Source organism: Polypterus senegalus, chromosome 16 (genome assembly GCF_016835505.1).
Source record: "Polypterus senegalus isolate Bchr_013 chromosome 16, ASM1683550v1, whole genome shotgun sequence".
NCBI classification, from domain to species: Eukaryota; Metazoa; Chordata; class Cladistia; order Polypteriformes; family Polypteridae; genus Polypterus; species Polypterus senegalus.
In genome coordinates, this window is record NC_053169.1 from 55,599,312 (window position 1) to 55,618,053 (window position 18,742).

Consider the following 18,742-nt stretch of genomic DNA (forward strand, 5'->3'; position numbering starts at 1 on the left):
CTCAGAGGTTTGTCAAAGGAAGAGCGACGGGCTTCCGGGGTGAAGAAAAGAACTTTTACCTGACCCGGAAGTGATACAGGATCACATGGACTGGGATTGGGAACACTTCCGGGTCAGGGAATATAAAAGGACTATGGGAGCTCCCAGACGGCGAGCTGAGCTGGGTGGAAGGGTGGCAACGCATCTGGGAGTGGAGGATTGATTTATTGTTATTGTATTTGGTTATTTGTATGAGTATAGTGGAGGAGAGGGTGCTTTGTGCACTGTGGAGATTTAATAAAGTCAACTATTGGACTTTTACCTGGTGTCTGGAGTCGTGGACAAGGGTTCAAGGGAGCGATAGTGCCCCCTATCTGTCACAACTTCTTATCCTTTGTAGAAGGAATAGTTTCTCACCAGGACAGGAGTCCAGAACAGAATAACAGGCAAGCTGGCTGGCCGAACAAAGAAACAACTTCATACTAAACAACTTCATTTATAATGCTTGCACTTGGAAGCTAGAAGTTGAGAGCAATTCCAGTCCCAATACAACAGGCAGTGGTCCTTTTGTGGCAGCCCACTCAGGATATCTGCTGGGGTGCTTGTTAATTGGAGTCCAGAAGAACAGCCCTTTCGGGGTCCCTGGCTGTCAATAGATGTCACTGTTTCTATATGACCCGGAAGTGTTTCCAGGAAGACACAACGGCATGTCACTGGACATTCCCGGCTCCAGTTTGAAAAGAAGCGGGCCGCCTCACATCAGGGAGACAGAGTCAGGTGGCAACACTCAATTGGAGGTTGGAAGGAGGAAGATTTCATTTGGTTTATTGTTATTCTGCATTATCTGTGAGACAGGTGATTTTGTGACGGTGCTTTGGACAAATAAATATTTTTTACTTTATCCCAGTAACATGTTGGACATTACTGTCTGTGGCTTGGGCTCAAGAGTGCCCTCTGTTGGTTACACTTTGTAGGAACCATTTCTATGATACCCCAATCAAGCTGACAATTACTTAACAAAATGGAAGGGTAGTGAAAGCACATTTTCTTTGTAGAGGAGGACCACCAAAAGGAAAAATGTCTACTTCATGAAATTATAAGAAGATGTGAGAGGAACAGCTTCACTTCTAAGCCCAAGTCAGCCACATCTGGTGTGGAGGCTGAAAGAAGCTCATGTTTATCCTGAAAATAAACGTCAGGACTACAGTTTTGTTTTATTAATGTAAGGTTATATTAGTATTTCTGTGTTTTTCACCCAAGGATTTCATTTTTGTGTTTTAGGTTTTGTTTAGATATGGTTTGACTGAGTTAACTTTTGCTAACATTTTTTTTGTTTTTATTTTATTTACGCGATGCTTGTGGAAGCTTTATGTGTTAACAATCGTTGTGTGGATGACATCACGGTGTCTTGACTCAGCACAAGTCAGAAAAAATTTTTAATTCTAGGGGTCAGAAGATGACAAAAGGTCAAAAATACAGTGCATCCGAATAGTATTCACAGTGCATCACTTTTTCCACATTTTGTTATGTTACAGCCTTATTCCAAAATGGATTAAATTAAATTTTTTCTTTAGAATTCTACACACAACACCCCATAATGACAACGTGAAAAAATTTTACTTGAGATTTTTACAAATTTATTAAAAATAAAAAAACTGAGAAAGCACATGTACATAAGTATTCACAGCCTTTGCCACGAAGCTCAAAATTGAGCTCAGGTGCATCCTGCTCCCCCTGATCATCCTTGAGATGTTTCTGCAGCTTAATTGGAGTCCACCTGTGGTAAATTCAGTTGACTGGACATGATTTGGAAAGGCACACACCTGTCTATAGAAGGTCTCACAGTTGACAGTTCATGTCAGAGCACAAACCAAGCATGAAGTCAAAGGAATTGTCTGTAGACCTTCGAGACAGGATTGTCTCGAGGCACAACTCTGGGGAAGGTTACAGAAAAATTTCTGCTGCTTTGAAGGTCCCAATGAGCACAGTGGCCTCCATCATCTGTAAGTGGAAGTTTCGAAACCACCAGGACTCTTCCTAGAGCTGGCTGGCCATCTTAACTGAGCGATCAGGGGAGAAGGGCCTTCGTCAGGGAGGTGACCAAGAACCTGATGGTCACTCTGTAAGAGCTCCACAGGTCCTCTGTGGAGAGAGGGGAACCTTCCAGAAGGACAACCATCTCTGCAGCAATCCACCAATCAGGCCTGTATGGTAGAGTGGCCAGACGGAAGCCACTCTAAAAGGCACATGGCAGCCCGCCTGGAGTTTGCCAAAAGGCACCTGAAGGACTCTAAGACCATGAGAAACAAAATTCTCTGGTCTGATGAGACAAAGATTGAACTCTTTGGTGTGAATGCCAGGCGTCACGTTTGGAGGAAACCAATCACCGCTCATCACCAGGCCAATACCATCCCTACAGTGAAGAATGGTGGTGGCAGCATCATACTGTGGGGATGTTTTTCAGTGGCAGGAACTGGGAGACTAGTCAGGATAAAGGGAAAGATGACTGCAGCAATGTACAGAGACATCCTGGATGAAAACCTGCTCCAGAGCACTCTTGACCTCAGACTGGAGCGACGGTTCATCTTTCAGCTGGACAACGACCCAAAGCACACAGCCAAGATATCAAAGGAGTGGCTTCAGGACAACTCTATGAATGTCCTTGAGTGGCCCAGCCAGAGCCCAGACTTGAAACCGATTGAACATCTCTGGAGAGATCTTAAAATGGCTGTGCACCGACGCTCCCATCCACCCTGATGGAGCTTGAGAGGTGCTGCAAAGAGGAATGGGCGAAACTGGCCAAGGATAGGTGTGCCAAGCTTGTGGCATCATATTCAAAAAGACTTGAGGCTGGAATTGCTGCCAAAGGTGCATCGATAAAGTATTGAGCAAAGGCTGTGAATACTTATGTACATGTGATTTCTCAGTTTTTTTATTTTTAATAAATTTGCAAAATCTCAAGTAAACTTTTTTCATGTTGTCATTATGGGGTGCTGTGTGTAGAATTCTGAGGAAAAAAATTAATTTAATCCATCTTGGAATAAGGCTGTAACATAACAAAATGTGGAAAAAGTGATGCGCTGTGAATACTTTCCGGATGCACTGTACGTGTAGGGTCGATAGTAAAGAAAAAAAAATTAAATGAACCAGAAAACACTTAACAAAACTCAAAATCATCAAAAAAGGTAAGGGAAACATGGAGAAATTTCGATGTTCATTTTTTTTTTTTTTTTGATTTTGATATTCTTTTTTAATCCCCAAGGGGTAATTGTCTTTTTCCATGACCTTTGAAGCTGAATCTAAACTTTGTTAAGTCAGAAACTCCTGTGGTGACCTTTTAACTGGTTGTGTTGATGACGTCATGTGTTGCGTATTCCCAAGGAATCCTAGGCAATCCCTTAGGCAAAATCCAATACAAAACTTGCAAAATAGAGGCACCTGCAGCAGCATGCTCTTCCCAGATCAAGTGTGGTGGATGGCCAGCACCCTTTATATTGGAAGGACTGGGAAAGAGAGTGTGCATAGGGCATTGTAGCCCCCCTGAGTTGATGCAACACCTCAGATTCCCTCAGGATGTCATGGGAGAAGGAATCTTTCTACTTAGTCCTGCTGATTCCCGTGCTTCTGGACCATGCTATCAGGCCAAGGGAAGTTCTCCACATAAATGAAACCTGCTGCTCTGCTGCAGTTCCAGGAACCAGAGTTGGGAGGAAGAAGACAACAGTTCATGGGAGGAGTGGAAGCCGATATATATATATATATATATATATATATATATATATATATATATATATATATATATATATATATATAGTTTTACTGCCAAATAATGCAAAGCATTAAAACACGTGTTTTGCCCTAATTCTGGGCTCATCAGTAATTCTCTCAGGGATCAAACCTCAGACGTCAGCGTCAGAGGGGGTGCAGTGAGTGTGTACGCCTGATGAGCCCAGAATTAGGGCGAAACACGTGTTGTATACTCTTTGCATTATTTGGCAGTTAAACTATGCAACATTCTATGGTCTGCTTCTCGCAACTGAATAGGGCACCATGGTGGATGTTTGCCGACTTGCAGACCAACCACAAGCATTACCTGGTAGGTAACCATCCACACAATCAGATTGTGATTCAGACTACAAATGCCATGAATATATATATATATATATATATATATATATATATATATATATATATATATATATATATATAGTGATTTAAAATCCTCGATAATAATGATGCTTTAATGCTTTATTCCAGCCCAAGTCTCATTTCAAGAATTTTTTCACTTATCAATTAACAAAACTTTAAAATAAGTACAGCAGAGTGTGGATTTTCCAAAATAATGGAGTTTAGGGACAGTTCAGATTGGTAAACAAAAAGGGATTAGGCAGATGAAAATATCTGATGGAGAATAAGATTTTATTTTTAAACTGAAAGTATTTTAAATTATGTAATATAATAATATTAGCATGTTAAATCAATTAAGCCATTTGTAAAATAATAATAAAAAAATGTATGATAGTTAACTTTGTTTAACATGTACTTTTATTTATTTATTTTTTTATTTTTTTGCTCATTAGAAAATTGACACTCCACTATACTTGAACTAAGGAAAGTGGTGGCAGGTGACAGCTAGTGTCCCTGCACCAGGTGCCACCAAAAGTAAAGCGGACCTGCTAATGCAGTTAATGAAGCGGAAAAAGAAAAAAGTACAGACCAACACACCAGCGCTCTCGAGCTGTACATCCGAATGTTTAGGAGTGCAGTTTGCTGCGTGGCTCAGAACAGGCTTGGTGAGTTCACTCAGAGTCACATCTTCATTAGTGCTGATCTTTCTACAGAGGAGAAAAAGGTCAAGCAGAAATTATGTCATAATAAATGCAAAAATAAGTCCTTAGTTTACAGGATTGTGAAAAAGGATTTACACCCCATGGAAACTGATGATGTTTTCAACATATTTGAACAGACAAACAGTGCCTCGCAGATTTTCTTGAATGTCCTGCCAGTTTCAGATCAACACAACAGTTCAATGGCAATCAAACCAAGGCTTTAACTAGACAGGTCCATGACCCTCCATTTCTTCTATTCAGACCATTCCTTGCTGCATTTGCTAGTGTTCTTTGAATCATTATTGTATTGGGAGGCCAATTTCCAGTTCAACTTCAAGTTTCAGACACATGACCTCACATTCTCCTCAAGCACACTTTGATCCAGAATTCATATTTGACTTGATAACAGCGAGCTGCCCACATTCTGAAGTAGCGAAGCATCTCCAAACCAGAACATTTCCACCACTATGCTTCAAAGTTGGTGTGAGGTTGTCCTTCTGAAATGCTGTCTTTGGTTTGTACCAAACATGTCTACTGTTACTGTGGGCAAACAAGTCTATCTTTGATTCATCTGGCCAGAGCACATTGTTCCAGTAGGCCCAGTCTTTGTCTAGATGTTCAATGGCAAGCTGTTGTCTATCTCTAATATTCTATTTGGATACCAAAGGATTTTTATCTTCTGGCACATATGACATGCTGGTCAGATTTGTGCAATCACTCTCTGATTGTAGATACATACACTTTCGTACCGACTTTTGCAAGAATTACCTGCAAATACTGCTATTTATTTTTGGGTTCTTGGAAGCTTCTTTTAGTTTAAAATGGTCAGCTCTTGTGATGAGTTTGCTGGGCCAGCCAGTCCTGGAGAAATTATCAGTCGTTTGACATCTGCCCCACTTTTAGATGATTTCCCTTACAGTGGAACTACTACTGACTTCAAATAATTGGGTGATCTTTTTAAATCCCTTACCACACTCAAAGGCATCCACAACCTTCTTCATGAGGGCCAAAGAGAACACCTGACCCTTGGTATCTCTGGTTGTAATAAGACAGGAATCACCTACATACTTCTTAAATAGAAGAGAATCTAATCATTGGCACCTCATCAGGAACATCTGATTCTAATTTGATGGATTTGAAGTGGTGATAAATGAAGGGATGGACTTGCTTTTTCCATGTGACAAATCTGCATGTTTGTTAATTTAGATTATGAGAATGTAGACTCCATTTCACTGTGGTACCCTTGGGCACTGTTTGCTTAAATGAACGTCTAATGTTTGCCTGTTCAAATATGTTTAAAAAGTAAATAATTTCCATGGAATGTACCTTTTCAAATGACTGTGGAAAGGTAGATGATATAAAGGCACTATATGATAGATAGATAGATAGATATTGCCTGGCCAGCTGTGATGTTGAGTGGGTGGAAGGACCGAGGGAGAGAACCTGTTTGGGAGAGTATCTTCCCTGAGACACTAGATGGCAGCCCCCTGGGTTGCTTACACCACCATGGGTCACCTCAGGGCATGCTGGGAGTTGTAGTTTAGAGCTGCCCTGTTGAGTTCCACGGGTGCCACCAGGGGGTGCTGTATGTACACACCCAGAAGTGCAGCCAGAAGAAGGTCGAGAAACACCTGGAGCACTTCTGGGTGCACTATAAAAGGAGTCGCCTCACCACCAGTCTGGAGGAGGTGGACAAAGCTTGCCAGGAGAGGAGTGGAGATGGAAAAAGAGAAAGAAAGAGAAGAGAAGAAAAGGACTGGGCTTTGGTACTGTTTATTTGTGTTGTGCTGCTGTGGGGAGCAAGAAAAGCACTTCCCCATGGGAATAAACATGTGCTGTGTGTCAAACTTGTGTCTCTGCCTGTCTGTGTTCGTGTTAGGGGGACTGGAGCACCCTTGCGCTTCACAATGGATGGATGGATGGATGGATGGATGGATGGATAGATATGCAGGCACTATATTAGAGATAGATCTGCATGTTTGTTAATTTACATTATGAGAATGAATACACCATGTCAGTTGTTGATGTGTCCTTGTTCACGTATACCACGTCTGTCTGTAGGCACTGTTTACATGAAGAACTAACGTTTGCCTGTTGAAAAATATTGAGCTAGCTGTGATACCCAACTATGATGGGTTGAAATCTAAGTAATCCACATAGAGCTCAATGTTAATGTTTGCAGTGCACCATCTATTGGAATGTATTTTGTAATGCAGGTAGTAATTCAATAAATTACAATTGTCATTTCAAAAGGTGGCAAATAAAATGCATTTTTAATGATAAAATTCATCACCACAAATGGTTGTGGTTGCATCATCTGTTGAAATGGGACATGGAAGGCACACATGTCTCTGTTTCCTGCCATTTGGTATGGGATTCGTAAGAGCAGTGTTAACGTTTGTGATGTGCTATCTGTTGGAATGACAAATGTAATGCATTTTATTACTGTTAATGATTGTAACGTGCCATCTAATAGTATGGTAGAGACATAGCAACTGGATGGACACACAGCTTACACAGATACTCGTCTTTTGGTAAGTTGGAAAATTCCAACAATTTCCATGGGGCATGCTTACTTCTTCACAAAGTGAATAGTAGAGTATAGCATTAAGAGTTGTATAGAACATCTTATGATCTTGTAACAGTACCACCTCTTGACAAACTAGGGTGAAGATGGTAAAGGGTGATAAAACACAGCCTGTTGCCTTAACTTGGCAGGCCTCCCTAGGCAGGAGCTGATATTCTTATTGTAAATGGAACTTTTGAATACCGTGAGTCATTACTTATGAAATGAAAGTTCTTTTCCGGTAGCTTATCTTAATATTAACACAACATAAAAGAATCAGACTAGCCTAACCATGTACCCAAAACAAATATTTACACAGCTGCCCCTGAGTGCCGTACATTTGGATTGTTTTTTAAACTGGCAAGGCCACGATGGAATGAAGCCCTGCAGAGAGTAACAATTGTAAAATCAGCCCTACGAGGCAGTGCCACTTTAAATCTAAGGGTGTTGGTGTTTGTGTTGGTGAATGACTTGGAGGTGGCCAGTTATTAGTTGGCTGATTTCTTGAATACTCTGTGCATGGGGTTAAATGCAAGCATGCAGGAGAATGGAGCTGTGGTTACTACTTTGTATTTTAGGAAAGGTTCATGGTTGACCATATATTTTTAAGGCATGCATCTAGATGTTGTCATGGATGAAACCAAAGTTGAAAGGACAGGAGCATCGGATTTTTAAATTTTCATTTTCTTTGTAATGTATTATCTTGTGGGATCAAATTATGTGCATTTCTCCTTATTCTTCCAGGAGTAGAAGTATCTGTCATTACTTAGGATTGTGAAGATTTCCTCACTTGGTGTTTCGGCTCTTTCCAACATCATACACCCTCGCTCGGGTGACCCAACTGGAGTCTCCAGGTTGTATCAAGGTAGCCTGTATGCTTTAATGACTACCACCAATCCCAAGCCATCATGACGCCTTCTCCGCAGCTTCCATGAGGTTCTCAATGGCTTTCCTGTTGTACAGCCCTGTAATCCCTAGGATTGTGAAGGCAGGGCCGTCTTAACAGCATCATAGGCCTTCAGGCAATAAGTGCAAAACAGAAATATACATAGGCATCAGAAATATAGTGGGTCCCTATGCTTCTGGGGTCCTCAGCCACTGTCCATTGTTGCCCATATGTTAAGACGGCCCAGGAAGGCCTGGTAGAGATACAGTCCATTTCAATGGACCCACATTGGGGCCACAATCCACAACTCCAACACTCACCCACCAGCCCTTCATACTTGGCCCTTTTCCTCTCAAAGGCCTCTTCCATCTGATCTGCCCAGGGAGATGTTAATTCTAGAAGGACCATATGGTTTGTTGACTCAGACCACAGGACCAAATCTGGCCTGAGAGATGATGCTTATAAATTTTAAACCTGCATAATTCTATTTACCCTAGGTCTAATTCTGCACTGATTGAGTGTATTGATAATGGGGTTGTGACAGAGGAAAGGAGTCAGGTGGAGAACTTTGTTAGCTGCAACTCAGCATCAGCAAAACCAAGGAACTTGTTATTGACTTTTACAGCCTCTATGCCTATTCAAGGAGTGGATATAGAGGTGGTGCACCGCCACAAGTACTTGGAGGTCCACATCAGTGATGGCCTGGGCAGGCCTAGTAACACAAAGGAACTAGAGACAAAAAGACAAAATGTCATCTGGTTTCCACAAGAGGACTGCAATGTCTGATGAACAAAGGCAACAAGACGCACAAAGAAAGAGAGATGAGGACTAGCATATCTAGGGAACAGACGTTATGCACAATGTAATCAAAACAGACAGACTTACTTACCGTTGTGCCATAAACAGACATTTCGCTGTGTTAGCCCTTGAAATGATCTAAAACTCTTGGGTAGCCAGTTAGTTGTGTGCTAGACCAGACTTCTTCCCAGGTTCATACTTTTCTTATATTTTCCCTGTGATTATTTTACATATATATATATATATATATATATATATATATATATATATATATATATATATATATATATATATATATATATATATATATATATATTTGTGGTCCCCGGCCGGGCGACGCCCAGGAAGACCGAAAGGAGGACTTTTGGCTCCTCCAGACCGTGAGGGGGCGTCCGTCCTGGTTATGTAGGGGGCCTCGGGTAAAGGGCTTGGAAGCCCAGCCCTGTAGGGACCCGTAGCCACCCCAATGCCGGAGTATCCCGTGCGGGACCCGGTCGGGACGCCCAGGAGGACCGGAGGAGGGCTTGTGCCTTCTCCAGACCGCAAGGGGGAGATCGCCCTGGTTGTATTGGGGGCCACGGGTAGAGGGCTTGGAAGCCCAACCCTGTAGGGGCCAGGCGGCGCCCAGGTGCCTGAGGAACCCTGGAGCCCAGCACTTCCGCCACACCAGGAAGTGCTAGGGGAAGACTTTTGGAGACACCCGGAGAGCTGCTGGGAGGACAGCCGGCACTTCCGCCACGCTGGGGCGTGGCCAAGGGAGGAATGCCGGGAACACCTGGTGCTCATCCTGGGGCCGCCTCCCTCCAGTCATTGGCAGAAGTCGGGTGGAAGAGGACGGAGCTGGAGTGAGGACTGGAGGCGGCCAGGAGAGCAAGGCACAGAGACTGTGAGGCCTGGACTTGGGGGAATCGGTGCAAGAGGCACTGGGGTTGTGAGTGCACAAAGTTTGTAAATATTTGTAAATAAACAGTGTGTTGGGTGATGAACAACATGTCTGCTTGTTTGTGTCTGGGCCAGCGTCCACAATTTACACACAATTTACACATATATATTGTGGTCCCCGGCCGGGCTCCAGCCAGAGGGCTTGTGCCTCCTCCAGACCGCGAGGGGGCGTCCGTCCTGGTTCTGTTGGGAGCCACGGGTCGAGGGCATGGAAGCCCAGCCCTGTAGGGGCCCGTGGTCACCGCCAGGCGGCGCTCCGATGCCAGTTTATCCCGTACGGTCCTTGGCTGGGGTTGGAACCCGGCCGGGATGCCTTAGAGGACCAGAGGAGGGCAAGTGCCTCCTCCAGACCGAGTGGGGGCGTCCGTCTTGGTTAGGCAGGGGGCCTCGGGTACAGGGCATGGAAGCCCAGCCCTGTAGGGACCCGTGGCCACCACCAGGTGGCGCCCCAGTGCCTAATTATCCCGGGAAGACGTTGTGGCGCCCGGAGAGCTGCCAGGAAGACAGCCGACACTTCCGCCACACTGGGGCGTGGCCAAGGAGCGGATACTGGGAACACCTGGGGCTCATCCGGGGCATTATATAAGGGGCCGCCTCCCTCCAGTGATTGGTGGAAGTCGGGAGGAAGTGGACTGAGCGAAAGGAAGGACTGGAGGCGGCCAGGAAGGCACAAGAGACTGTGGGCCTGGACTTTGGGGAAATCGGTGCAAGAAGGCACTGGGGTTGCACGTGAAAAAAGTATTCTGTAAATAGTGTACATAATAAATGGTGTGTGGTGAAAAAATGATGTCCGTCTGTCTGTGCCGGGGCCAGCGGTCACAATATATATATACAGTATATATATATATATATATATTTTTTTTTTTTGCATATGTATATAATTTTTTGATACAGTTTTTTGATAATTTTGTTTCCGTCTGGTTGCTACTACTTGATGATGACATGGTAGACGTCTCATATCTGTGGTTGCCACAGAGAGCACTCCTGAAAGTTTCCTGAATCACATCAACACTGCAACAATTTATAGAATTGCACCTAACCTAGTTTGATGGATTTCAAATAAACCTTTGCATATTTTTTTTCTTAAAAAAAAAGTTTTTTCTACTACGATTTTTGGGTTTGACAATCTTTCCAATAGTCTTCTGGTTATGAATCCTTGCTTGTTTTTTCAATTATTCTTATTGATGTTGGTTGCATCATAGTGTCAATCTTAAGACCCACTGAATCAACAAGATGAGTAAGAAGGCAGACTCAGTTATGGGATGCCTTCTGGCCCTGCAGGAGGTAGTAATGGACAAGAGAATGATGACGAAACTGATGACCATTATGAACATTTTGTATAATATTTTTTGACCTATACAAAGTTACATTTCCCTGTTGGTATTAAGGAAGTACTATCTAGCAATCTATCTGTTGTGGCCTGCAAGGCGCCATCTCATGGCCTCCAAACCCTTGACACAACCTTGCAAACACAGTTTTGGTGCAAACAAACAATGTTATTTTACGATACCTTACATGTGTATCTTTTTCTCCAGTACCCAACTATAAACACATGTCAGTGTCTCCTCCAGTCCACCTAGATGATCTTGGTCTAAATCCTCTCCTGACTCTGAATTGAGAGTGGACAGAGGTGGCCCCTTGTATGCTGGACCCAGGAATACTTCTGGTGTCATGGAGGATGCACACCCAGGTCAGGGGGAAGTCTCTAAATGTAAGGCAGCCCTTCTCAGCAGCTCCCCTTGTCAGCACCCATGAAGTCCAGCAGGATTGGCCCATGGGACTGCAACTCCCTGCATAGGTGAACAGTGGGGAAATTGTCTGACTGCTCGTTCACGTGTAACTGTGAACAGCTCAGCCATTCCTCACTGACACTCTGCAGATCTTTAAGGGAAAGCACCTATACCTTCATTGTAATAAAGGACCTGAGTTGGAAAGACAGGGCAGTTGGCAAATGAAGAGAGACAGAAACAGATAATCAGAGAAAATCAAGTGAGAAAGTTTGTTAAGGAACAGAGAAGAAAAGTTCAGTATGAGGCAATGTGGTCATCAGACGGGAAGGCAGTTAGGAGGTCCCACAGTGAGCAAAAGGAACAACGCACTTGGGCCAGTTCCTGAGTGGTTGATAGCTTCATGGATCATCCTACAGACTCCCAAGGATGGTGGTAGGATGATGAAGCTGGGTTTTGGATACTACAGAGGGTACCAGTAGAGGTAGCTGGAATGAAAGCCAATAAAAGGTTGACTACGCCCGCCACTGTCTCATCTCTGCTGAGAATTCCCAGTGGGTGAAGAGGGGAGACGAGATGACACACTGAGGCTCACAGGAGCATAGAGAACATAAGTAAACTAATTTTTAATCCGTGGATGTAGACTTGATTTTACCATGGAACATATTTCTTTGGAGGTATTCATTGATTGAATTTAACTCCTACATGCACTTGTTTTTAAGGATTATTTATGGATGAACTTATTTATTTAGTTTGCTGCACTTTTGCTGTGACGCTGATTTGTTGGATTGGAATAAACGAAATGTTTGCACCAACTTTGTTGTTTATGCCTTTGTTGCACTAGTCCATCTCAGTACATGAATATTGATAGCCCGAGTACAGGAAGATTCCAAAGCTGAGTGCACCTGGGGCATCACAGGTATCAAGGCACAGCTGAGGTTTGGAAGATCATCACTTTGGCAACCTAATAGTTTCATCTCTCTCTTTTTTTGTAGATGATGTTATCCTCTTACTGTAGTCTTATTAGGATGTAATCTCCAATGCACACTTGAACAATTTATAGCTGAGTGTGATACACTTGCAACGTGACTCAGTCGCTTCAAAATGGAGGTCATGGTCCTCTCCTGGAAAAGATTAGCTTGTTCCCTGAAGATAAGGAATGAGAAGGTCCCTCAAACTGAGGAATCTGAGTTCTTCCAGTAAGGATAAAAAAGATCATGACATTGATCTTCTTCTTCCCCCCTTCTTTTGACACCCACTGCATGCCCAACCTACCTGGAAAGGGGTCTCTGTTTGAACTGCCTTTCCCAAGGTTTCTTCCACTTTTCCCTACAAGGTTTTTTTTGGGAGTTTTTCCTTGTCTTCTTAGAGAGTCAAGGCTGGGGGGCTGTCAAGAGGCAGGGCCTGTAAAAGCCCATTGCGGTACTTCCTGTGTGATTTTGGGCTATACAAAAATAAAATGTATTGTATTGTATTGACCATAAAAATCGATGTGGCATAAGCAGATTTGCAAAATGTTGTGCCACTGTGGAAAAGTGGAGCTGGAGCTAAGCCCTGAGACAAATCTGGAAATGTATTAATCTGTCCACACCCCATTTCCACCTAAGGCCACAAGTGGTGGGTAGTGTGCAAAGAATGAGATCACAAGTACCAGCTAAATGGAAGTTATGGATGGGGTTGCTTGGATCACTACTCATGGAGGAGTGAGGAGGATAGCAATAATGAAGCTATCGCAGCTTCTCCAAAACAACAGGATTACTACTACCTATGAAGTAAGAACCCCTCTTCCTGCCAAACACAGGAGGTGTCCAAAGCTCGACAAAGAATGGTGGCTACACCTGGGAAATAATGGAGGGAGTACATCTCTTGAAAGTGCTAGGAATGTCTGATTTTTCCCTAAGAAGACTTGCAGGAAGTTGTTGGGGAGAAGGTTGCTTGCTTAGCCTAGCTCAGTTTGTTTCTCTTGCAACCCTCACCAGGAAGAGTATAAAGGACGTTGATGATGGTGATGGCATCTAGCCCCTGACAAATGTAAATACATTGTCCCCTAGGGGCAGCTTAAAGGCTCTGGTGATGGTAATTCTTCGCCAGTCTCTTCCTTCTTCTACAGACAGATGATTGACAACCTCACCACCTCTGACATTACTTATGGTGTCTGTCCCACTGGACCCATCCTTTCCTGCCTGGTTGGCATTTAACCAGAAGTGTCGCCATCTTGTATAGGCTGATCAGAGGTTCATGACATTAATTTTTTTTTTTTTTTTGCTGAAAATCTCTCTTATAATCAGTGCCAGTGCTAGGCTATTTTGTGCCCTTGGCCAAGCTTATTAGCACGCCAACTGATTGTTCGGTAGCTAAGCTGTGCGGCTGGGTCCCCTGAAACCCCCGCCTCCTCTTATGATCTGCGTCTTAGCCGAATGCCTCATTCACCTTAATGGTGGCTGGCCCTGCTGGCCCTGCTGATAATCTACCGGGTAATGGTGTCACCCCAACTCTTTATCTTTGTCCTTTTTTACAATGTACCAAAATACATCTGAACTATTGTGCTTCTAATGTGCTGTGATTTTTTAAGTTGAAAAAGTGGCATAAACTTAATTCAGTCCAATTTAGTGCATTGATGGATTCTAGTCTAAAATTGGATAAAGCCCCATTGAGATGTCATGGGATCCAAATCAGTTATTTGTTTCTGAGGTGTCGTATCAATCACAAGATAATGGAAAGAGCAGTGAGACTAATGCATCCATTGTTGCTGCACTGCCAGGTTCAGACTGTCTTCTTAAAATGTGGAGGCAACCAAAGCTACCCATGGCTTTTTCACGACAATTCTCTTTTACAAACTTAGATTTTTTTTTATAAGACTCATTATATAAAAGTATAGTCGATGTCTGCAATAATGAAAAGTAATTTGTATCTTAATTTTTGCCTTGTGCCCTCCCTAACCATAACCTATCATCTATGGTGAGGAGTGATAGCTTTAGATTTATCAAAAATTTTGATTTCCAGTTTTCGATGGATCTCAAAGTTTTAGGGTCCCCTGATACTGAAAACATTGATGATGAGTGTGTGTCTGTGTGTGTGTGTCTGTGTGTCACAGTTTCTTGAGAACAGACTAGAGCTAAAACAGCTGGACGGAGAAATACCAAACTCGAAACTTAAGCCTGGTATGAGCTGATGATATGCTGATTAGTTTTTGAGCCAAATCGTGCAAGAGAAAGAGGCACTCTAGAGGAACACTGCAATTAATTATGAATTCTTCTCATTAATTATTATCATAATTACCTATTTTATAATCAGAAAGCAGCATCAGAGCGTAAATAATTACTGAAATTTTATAGAATAGTTTGGTTAACTTGGTTCCTAGGGCTCAAAGCCTACTGATACTCACGTCCAAATGTTTTTCCGTTAGTGTAATATCGGTCCAAGTACTACACTCTTAAAAATGAAGTGCCAGAGTGATTCTTCAGAGCAATACCATAGGGAGACCATTTTTGGTACCCAAAAGACCCATCCACATGTACTTTCCAGAAAGAACTTTAATTCATTTAGATCCATAGCAGCATCCATGCAGTCAATATCCATGATTAAACGGCAGCAACTTTCTGAAATACTAACAGCTCATGATTTAAAAAGGACTCTCACTGCATATGATCATGAAGGCTTATGTTCAGATTTTCTTAATCTGTTAATGTCCTGCTTGGTAGCTTACCATGCATTAAATATTTCTTTTTTCTTTCTAAATATTGGAAAATTTTTCAAAGCACAAAGAACCATATGCAAAGGACCCAACCCAGAATGAAATGGTGCTTAGTCAAGCAATGGAGCAAGAAGGAAGCACACAGCCCACTAAAGAACCATAAAATGTCATTAAAGAACTGTTATTTTTAACAGTGTACATTAGGTTCACCCAAGGACCTTCAGACCTGCCCATGAGATATTAAATTTTGCTTTAGATCTTGCTTCGAAAAACTCACAAACCTGATGGCATTGGTGATTCATTACGCTATACATCTACAGTATGAGGGAGAAACAAAAGAATCCAACAAGAGGAGTGCATACAATATTTATGTGGAATTTCAGGAACATTAGACCATTAGAACATTGTGACAACCTACACAACCCTAAGCCTAACCCAAACGAATCTCACTAGTCCTATTCACTTAATTTTTCTAAAAAAACATCAAGTCGAGTTTTGAAAGTCCCTAAACTGTTAATGCCTACTGGCAGCTTATTCCAAGTGTCTATGGTTCTCATAGAAGGTGCCAAATGAGACTCTAGTGATCCATCTACACAGCTGTACCCACACTACTGCATTTTTGTTTAAAAACACTGATGTTAGTCTCCACTTCACCATTACTCCACATTACCCTGGTGTTTTTAACTTCCAGAAACAGACTTTTGAAAATTCACCCCAAAACAGTATATTTCTGAAAACATCTGTGTAGCATTTCATTGTGGGTGGGTGGAAACAGAGACCTTTGAAAACACAAACTTTATCATGCTTTGATTTGTTCATGCCTATTATGTGGCTCATGCCTGATTGGATCCTACTCATTACAATGTCTCATTCTCTGATTGGTCACCCTTCATGGAAGATCACCATATTCCAACATAGAAGCCGGAGTTGCTTTCCATGACGCTTGTTGTTTTGCTTACCTCTATACATCTAAATTGTGTTTCGTACAGTTTGAATGCCGCATATTTGCATAAAAGGCAAATAATTTAGTTATGTAATAAATCTTATGACTGGTGGTGTAACTGTCTCTTCAAGGAGGACACTTCCTCTTCCTTTTTCTACAGATACACAACCCATTCTACTTTCATTTTAGTGTGGGCAGAGATACCTTCATAAATGTGACAATGCTGCTGTGGATGGTGATGTCTTTTGGTGAAAAACACTGTTTTTAAATGAAAATGAAGTAGTGTAGATGTAGTCTAGAAAATGGAAGTTCAAAGCACTCTATGAAAATGGAGGAGCAATCAAACACCATTGAAAACCATGCAGTGGCATCAAGCTTCCTGTTATTTGGACCTACCTTGGACGAGTGCTGAAACAAGGATCGGAGCTCATCGAATTCTTGTCTCTGCCTTTGGCCGTATCTGAAATGCTTTGCTGTGACACTATTTCTTCACTGTCGAACATCATGTGTAAGCGATAATTGACTGTCTTGATGAAGATAAAGAAGATGGTCACAGAACTGCAGTAAATGCCAAGTGCAACCGTGTTTGGAGGTAGTGCCTGAAAAAGAGAAGAAAAAGAAGATACTAAGGCACTCTCCATTACTAGAAGAAACAAAATAACCATTACACTTCACAATTTAAATTTCTATCATTTGATGGAATTAGAGTAACTTGGGGAGATAAAATTTTAAGTTTGCATGCTGTTGTACACTTTTGAAAATAATAGTGCTTTAATGGCACTTTACGGATTGTTCCACCCCCACCCCCAGTTCAAACTTTATTGACAGACTCTGCAATAACGTGAATACAACAATAATATGACAAGAATAGTGCAAACTAAGTAAAAATGCTGCAGCCTATTAACACAGACCAGGTTGTAATTTGTCACGTGTCCCTCATTCATAAAGAGTCATGTAGGCTAAATAGACAGACACATCGTGTGCTCATTGTTTGCTCCTTATTAGCTTTCCTGTACCACGTAATGGTGTAGTTACAGAAAACTATAAGTATTTTTTCTTTTCAATAGCTAATCGAGATTCCCCATTTTTTAAAAACCTGATGAGATGTGTGAAGCCACCAGAGACATGACGTATTCTTCTCTGACGTCATTGCACCTTCATGATTTACAATGACAGCCTCGCAAGTGAAAAACGGAGAAACGGACCTGGAGTGAGGGGGCGGGACGTGTAAACACGTAACGTCCGTACAATGCGGACAAAAATGCGACACTACAATGAGTAATTGTCCAAAGGCTGACAACGTGCTTTCCACATAGCGTGATTACAAGCTCTTAAACATTTATGAAAGTACAGGCATGCCTGCTCTGTGGGCAGGTTATGAATAACTCATGTAAAATCCACACTATATCGGCATGGTACTGGAACTGAACGCAAAAGACGACCGCTGACAGGCATATATAAATACTGTAGTGTACGTATTGAGACAATGCGAGTGAGAGAGATGCAGATAAACAACAGGAGTCGTCTCTCCAATAGATAGATTAATCATCTTACCAAGTGGAGCGACAAAGGCAGCATCAATAAAAAGATCCATAGGTAGAGATGGCAAGAGTTGTTGAATTTGTTCTGCTCCGGGTCGTGATACCAGCCGCCGGTCAGTGATGCCCACACTCCCTGTCTGAGAGTCTGCAACACTTGCGATCCCATGATCGCCGGTACCGTTGCAAGTTTTCGTGTGAAGACGTCAGGGGCTTATGAGACTGCCATGCTAAAGCTGTGTTATTTTTCTCCTTTTCACGGGCGTCATCTTCTCTTCTTCTACCTGTTTAATCCTGTCGGCTCGTGAGCAAGCAATGCTGCTAATGCGGCAGGCGCATCCTCGCATCACCGTGGCGCTGTGATGCCTGCGGTGTGGAGCCCCGCTGCAGTCAGCAGACCCGCGGTGCTTTCGCACCGACAACTGAAAGCATCCTTCGACTGTTTGTGCAGACCCGCACTCTGACCACATTTCATAAGAGGGACATCTCCACAGTAAGCACAAATACGTCGCCCTGTAGACGTCCTTGTTTTTTCCAACGCATCCAGCAAGACTAACCCCCCCGCGGCTTTCTCTCGCTCGCTTTTTTTTCCAAGGCTGTTTCTCTTTCACTTCTCTACAGCTGCTTATGACTACAAATTACGGAGTCCTGATAGTGGCCCAGTTTTGGGGATGGCTTCATGTTACACCCAAAATTCCCATTGGCCCATCTCCATCAGCGTGTATGACGCTCCTGCATGCGGCCACACTTGTGAGTATATTTCTTTCAGAAAACTTTCAGACGAATGCATAGAAAATATGAAACCTTGTACCAATTGGCTGCTAACGTGTAATAAGAAAA

General features: G+C 42.7%; 1 protein-coding gene across 3 annotated transcripts in view; it reads right to left on the reverse strand.

Moving 5' to 3' along the window:
• The window catches only part of pcnx2 (pecanex 2), a 274,360-nt gene extending 255,849 nt beyond the window's left edge, over positions 1-18,511 (reverse strand). For 2 of the 3 annotated variants that reach the window (XM_039738452.1, XM_039738451.1), the window contains exons 1-3: positions 17,919-18,511; positions 16,761-16,963; positions 4,697-4,814 (exon numbers count right to left, since the gene is read on the reverse strand). In XM_039738452.1, the coding sequence (XP_039594386.1) occupies positions 4,697-4,814; positions 16,761-16,963; positions 17,919-18,071 (474 nt within the window). In that variant the 5' untranslated portion in view covers positions 18,072-18,511. Of the gene's footprint in view, positions 1-4,696; positions 4,815-16,760; positions 16,964-17,918 lie in introns of those variants that run through there. The other variant, XM_039738453.1, reaches the window with a different exon arrangement.
• Positions 18,512-18,742: the final 231 nt, after the last annotated feature.